The sequence below is a fragment of the Cololabis saira genome, chromosome 23 (genome assembly GCF_033807715.1).
Source record: "Cololabis saira isolate AMF1-May2022 chromosome 23, fColSai1.1, whole genome shotgun sequence".
Taxonomy (NCBI): Eukaryota; Metazoa; Chordata; class Actinopteri; order Beloniformes; family Belonidae; genus Cololabis; species Cololabis saira.
The window spans coordinates 19,052,867-19,058,846 of NC_084609.1; the positions used below are offsets into that span (position 1 = coordinate 19,052,867).

A 5,980-nucleotide genomic window follows, 5' to 3' on the forward strand; every position below is an offset into this window, starting at 1 on the left:
GTCCAGGTCGACCACGGAAGTTAACACCACGACAGGAGTGTCTTGTGATGAGAAGGGTTGAAGAAAACCGGCATGCAAGTTCCCTGCAATTATCTAGGGAAGTAGCAAGTGCAACTGGAGTGACTGTTTCTCGTGACACAATACGCCGTACAGTGCAGAGGAATGGCATGCATGGGTGTCGTCCTCGAAAGAAGCCTCTCCTAAAGCCCAGTCACAAGAAAGCCCGTCTAGAGTTTGCCAGGGCACATGCCGACAAAGGTGAGCGCTACTGGGACTCTATACTGTGGAGTGATGAGACCAAAATCAATCTTTTTGGAACCGATGGCTTCAACACTGTCTGGCGTCGCAAGGGTGAGGAATACAAAGAAAAGTGCATGGTGCCCACAGTGAAACATGGAGGGGGTAGTGTCCTTATGTGGGGCTGCATGAGTGCTGCTGGTGTTGGGGAGCTGCATTTCATTGATGGCATCATGAATTCAGAAATGTACTGCTCTATACTGAAAACTAAGATGCTTCCACCACTTCTTGCCCTTGGTCGTCGTGCCCTTTTCCAACACGACAATGATCCTAAGCACACATCTAAAGCCACTGCTGGCTTTCTGAAAAGGAACATGGTGAGAGTGATTCCGTGGCCAAGTATGTCACCTGATCTGAACCCAATTGAACATCTTTGGGGAATTCTAAAGAGACAGGTTGAGCATCACTCTCCATCCAACATCCAATCTCTGAAAGAGGTCATAGAAGAATGGAAAAAGATTGATGTTGCCAAATGTCGCCAACTTGTGCATTCCATGCCCAGGAGACTTGAAGCTGTCATTAAAAATAATGGAGGCCATACAAAGTACTAAATGTACTAAATTTAGTAGTTTTTGTTGTGGGGTGTACTCATTTTTGCACCACACTAATTTGACTAAAAAAGGAAAATATGGCATCTGAGTTATATTATTAACCTTTGTTTTAAGTCAAAAGTTCAACAGATGCTGTATTAAACGTAACCTGTGCACATTTTGGAAATATTGTTTGTTTTCAATGACATATTGTATAAAATGTTACTTTTCAAAGGGGGTGTACTCATTTATGCTGGGCACTGTATATACACACACACACACACACACACACACACACACACACACACACACACACACACACACACACACACACACACACACACACACACACACACACACACACACACACATACAGTTGCATCACCACTGGGCCAACAGCACAGCCTTCAGTTAATCATTAATCCCATAACATCACTGTTTTTACTTTTTACCCACACGCACGCATGCAAGAGATAAATACATTTGCCTAAGATGGGATATAAACCCGGCAACACTGAACTTCTCATCACTGAAACTTTTCAGCTCTTGAGCTCAACAACAGCAGGTTCAACAACAGGTAAAATTATTTATTAAATCCATATTAAATGACAGTTAGTTTATTGAGTTAGAGCTTTCATACATATGTATCAGTTATAGCTAACCTTTTGACTTTACAGCATACATTTTTCACTTTTCAAGCACAAAATCTTGATCTCTCTCTCCATGACTTTAGTTTGTTAAATGATAGTTTTCTTTCATTTATCATCTCGTGTTCTTCTTCAGACATTTTTTCAAAATGAATCTCACCTCAGCTGTGATCATGTTCCTTCTGCTCGTGCTGGGTTCAGGTAAACGTGCCTTTACCAGTTTTGGACTGAATTTTAAACAGATATAAGTGTATGTAACAGAGTTGAAGGGTTTGAGAATATCCGTAGATGTCTGTCAGTATTACTTTGATAACGTGTAACAACTTCAGTGATTATTGTTTTAAGGTGGGTAAGTGACTAAAATGATGCGGTCTCGTTTTTTACAGGAATTCTGCAGTTTGCATTTGCAGCAAACCGTCTGAGATCTTTCAGAATTGAACGAAAGGAATCTGAAAGGCAGGCTGCTAGAGAAACATGTACAAACAAGAACGAATCATTATTCACTGTGTTTGATGAAGAGGACAATGAAGTCTTAACTAGTTTACAGGATGATGATGATGATGATGTTGCAAATCTCTGGCTTGGTTTGAATACGACAAACCCTACTCTCACTTGGTCAGATGGAAGCCCAGTAATATTCAATGAGACAAAAGTTAAAATAAACGACACAGATCAAATATGTGAAGCTATTGAAAACGGGACGTGGACTGGTTTCAACTGTTCAGACAAAAAATACTTCATGTGCCAAACGGGTAAGTTCTAGGAGACAGTATTTGTTTTCATCTTGTTTTTCTTTTATTTCAATATTGGCTATTTACGAATAGACGATAACAATAAATACATTTAAAAAAAACATGGATTATTAACACATTACAGGACAACATGTTTAGTTAGAAAGAAAAGTTAGATAGAAAATATTCAGGATTCAAATTTTATTTCCAGGTATAAGATACATAATATTACTGACCACCACATCAGACACCTTGATTAATTCTTAATTATTTATTTTTGTGCATTTTATTTGCTCTTATAATTAAGTCAAAGATAAGTAATAATAACTTTTGATTTTGCAGATGACAGTTATGTTCCTATTAAAGAGAAGAAGAACTGGTGCCAGGCACTTCAATACTGCAGAAATAATTTAATGGAACTGGCGAGGATTGATAGTGAAGAGGAAAACAAGGAATTCAAGGCCAAAAGTCAGAATGGATCCTTTTGGATCGGGCTCATGCATGTTTTATTTGAATGGGATGACCAGAGCTGTTCGACATTCAGAAATATCGCAAAAAGTACTGACCCGCCTGAAAATTGTGCAGTTTTCGATCAAACTGGCAGTGTCAGGCAATATGGCTGTACCAGACTCGCAAAGGCCCTTTGCACCAAAGGTAAGTGCTAACCAATTAAAATAAATTATTATAACAAACGGTAGGATTCACATCAGTTGACATTAGCTAAGAAACACTATTTAAAAGGCATCCAAGAATATATTTTAAAAAAAGTCAGTTTATTTTAATATGTTATTCTTAACACTCTTAATAAGATCAGACTTCCATCCATCCAACTCTCTCTCTCTTTCTGTCCGTGCATATATATATATATATATATATATATATATATATATATATATATATATATATATATATATATATATATGTGTGAATGATAAAAGTTGCTGCAGGGAGCCGTTTCCCATAATACACAAGCAAACAATGATGGAGAATGACAGAAGGTATGAGCAGTCATTTATTTACATGTTTTTCATGTGTGAGTTTGTGCGTTTTTAAACAAAAAAGATGCTTGACCCCGTCTTTTTTGGCGAATTGATTTACTGCACATAAGGGCTTCCTGCTTTGTGTGGACAAAGGAAGAAACTCAAAAAAAGTAAATAATTACAGATGGTGTAGAGAATGATACACAGGACAGAAAAATAAATTTTATTATGATTCATGAGAGCCTTTTAATACCTCTGCATTTAGTTAGAGTTAATACCTCCCTTTGCAAGGATGAGACAGACTTTCCCCACTGAGGATGTGATGTTGATAAGATTTACCACAATGATTTCAGATGTGTGCGAATCAACGAGACACCATGTTGTCTTGCAACACTGCTGTTACTAGAAAACAAAACACTTATTTAAGGACAGAAAACACAGAAACAGAATAAATGTTAATGCATTTAACTAAAGAAAACACCACAGGAACAGGATTATTACAGCCAGAACGTTGATGATGCAGGTTAACTGTTTTTGCTTACAGTAAACCTAATTTCTGTGTTTTTATTGTTTTTTAGGGACAGTGAGAATCCAAATCGTCCGGGAAAATTTAACCTGGGAAAACGCCATTGAATACTGTGAGAAACATCATTCACGCTTGTTGTGGATTGAGGATGAGGATGATCAGGATGCTGTCGAGTCGTGGCTTAAGAAGACCTTAATAAGCCCTAATAAACCTGAACCAAACTTCTGGATCGGTCTGAGGCAGAGCACCATTTTTGGATTCTGGATTTGGAGCGACAGAATAGTGCACTGGAGCAACTGGGAGGATGGGAAGATGCCCGAGTTGCCCATGTCCCATCACTGTGGGGTCATAAGTGGGGAAGACTTTAAGTGGAGAGATGAAAAATGTTGGAAACCGCTACCGTTTCTTTGTGAGGAGGATATCGTAAAAATGAAAAAGAATCCATAGTTAAACTGTTGTTCAGACTCTACTGTACATATAAGATTGATCAGAGAAATGAAAGTCAACTAATCCTGATTGTTATATTTACATAGGTGGGAATTGTTTTTGTTTTTTTAATTGTACTAAAAACAAAATTCTGTGATTTGATTACATGCTTGCAGTTGACAACATTTAACATTTAAAACATTTACAAAAGGTTAATATGTGGTATTAAATCTACAATACTGAGTTTAAAAATGAATTCATGTTTTTGGTGAAATTTATTAAAAAATGTATATATTGAAAGATGAAAAACTAGCTTTAAAGTTAAACTTTGTGATTTACAAGTTTGAAATGAAAATATATATTTTTTTTTAATACAGCTTTAAGTTTGGGTAATCAGCAAAGATTTTAGGAAATTAAAAAAAATAATAATTTGAGTTGACTGCTATGATTTGTCTTTATACTCCTGGTTAATTAAGTGCTATGTTTAGTGCTTTATTCTGTATATTATATGGTTAATAAAGTAAGAATACATTAAACAGAGTTTGTGAACTTCCTCTCAGGTAAAATTCAGCATTTCATATAATACATGCCCTTATTGAATTTAAAATTAGATTATTTTTTTTGCCCCTTGAATTAGATTAATTTGTTGTAGTGAAATACTCTCATGTTTCAGTGAGTGCCCTCACAGCTAAAGACGCACTTCCTGTTGGGTGACAACTATCTTGGCATAACACCTACATATGTTAAACCTGCAGGTGTACAAAAATAAACCAAGTTAAAACTTAAGAAACCTGCTGGGCTCAGTGCCCTGGGTGCAGAGGGTACAGTCCATGTGCTGCGGGCTCATGTCTGGGCCCGGCCTGTGTGTCCTCCCCAGACCTCTCGCTCTGCCCCTATTTCCTGTCAAACATCTCGATGTAATGAAAACTTGTGATCAATCCTTCTCACTGTAGAACGCTGAACTCCAAAGTGTTTGGAAATGATTTCAAACTACATTACAGACCAATGTGCAGCAATCTGTGCTTCTCCAAGGTGATTATTTATGTATTTCCCTCTTATCAGTGTAAACATAAAACGGACACATTTGGAAGCAGTAAGGTATACTAATAGCCCACCTTTTTTTAATATAATAAAAAAAATGATTAAAAACTTAATATGGATCCATTATAATAACATGAATAGACAAATAAAACTGAATTAATCATGCTATAAATTATATATACAGTGTGTGTGTGTGTGTGTGTGTGTGTGTGTGTGTATTAATAATGGAAAAAGGGGAGAGCAGGACACAGAAATAAGCACATGTATTATAACATGGGATTAAGAGGGAGGCAGATCAAAAGGATCAATAGTTTATCTACAACAACCTCTATTACTGAGTTATTTGACATACAGTCATATAATTCAGATTTAAGTCTTATATAGTATAAATAATCTCAAGGGACAGGAGGATGAGCAGAAAACGAGGCTGGTACTCCTTCCAGGGCCATTAATCACACTGTTGACAAACTTGGAACGAAGGCTCAACCAGTCACACCCTCACTCATCATTACAAGTCATCATACGCCTCTGAGCGGAGGGTGGCTGCATTTGAGTCTGCCTGCAGGTTTCTTGATCATTACTCACTTGATACTCTCTTGACTTGTTGCCCAGCTCGCTTTTCAGACCACTGCATGATCTATTCGTACATATGTGTGATCATTTCTCACCAAGAGGACAACACCCCTCCTCAGCATAAATCACCAGCAGCCCACGACCCTCCTAACCCGCAGCTAAACACTCTTCTGTTTGAAAGCACAAAACTTTCCTTGACAAAGACCAGATAAGAGGTTCAAGTATGGTC

The 5,980-nt window shown here is 37.3% G+C and overlaps 1 protein-coding gene across 3 annotated transcripts; it reads left to right on the forward strand.

Moving 5' to 3' along the window:
• The first annotated feature begins 1,306 nt into the window (after nucleotides 1–1,306).
• Nucleotides 1,307–4,523, forward strand: LOC133424071 (tetranectin). Of its 3 annotated transcripts, XM_061714467.1 has the most exons (5): nucleotides 1,307–1,404; nucleotides 1,611–1,675; nucleotides 1,861–2,226; nucleotides 2,548–2,859; nucleotides 3,764–4,523. In XM_061714467.1, exons 2-5 carry the CDS (start codon nucleotides 1,624–1,626, stop codon nucleotides 4,156–4,158), a joined length of 1,125 nt encoding a protein of 374 aa, XP_061570451.1. In that variant the 5' UTR covers nucleotides 1,307–1,404; nucleotides 1,611–1,623; the 3' UTR covers nucleotides 4,159–4,523. The 3 variants fall into 3 exon arrangements, with proteins under 3 accessions (XP_061570451.1, XP_061570453.1, XP_061570452.1); XM_061714469.1 differs by lacking the exon at nucleotides 1,611–1,675 and having other exon boundaries at nucleotides 1,378–1,404; XM_061714468.1 differs by lacking the exon at nucleotides 1,307–1,404 and having other exon boundaries at nucleotides 1,445–1,675.
• The last annotated feature ends 1,457 nt before the right edge of the window (nucleotides 4,524–5,980 follow it).

Bases quoted from the DNA above. Each gene is read 5' to 3' on its own strand.
- LOC133424071 (XM_061714467.1), top strand. From the start codon at position 1,624: ATGAATCTCACCTCAGCTGTGATCATGTTCCTTCTGCTCGTGCTGGGT. The intron at 1,676-1,860 runs GTAAACGTGCCT...CGTTTTTTACAG, and splicing joins TCTGCTCGTGCTGGGTTCAG to GAATTCTGCAGTTTGCATTT. The intron at 2,860-3,763 runs GTAAGTGCTAAC...ATTGTTTTTTAG, and splicing joins AAAGGCCCTTTGCACCAAAG to GGACAGTGAGAATCCAAATC.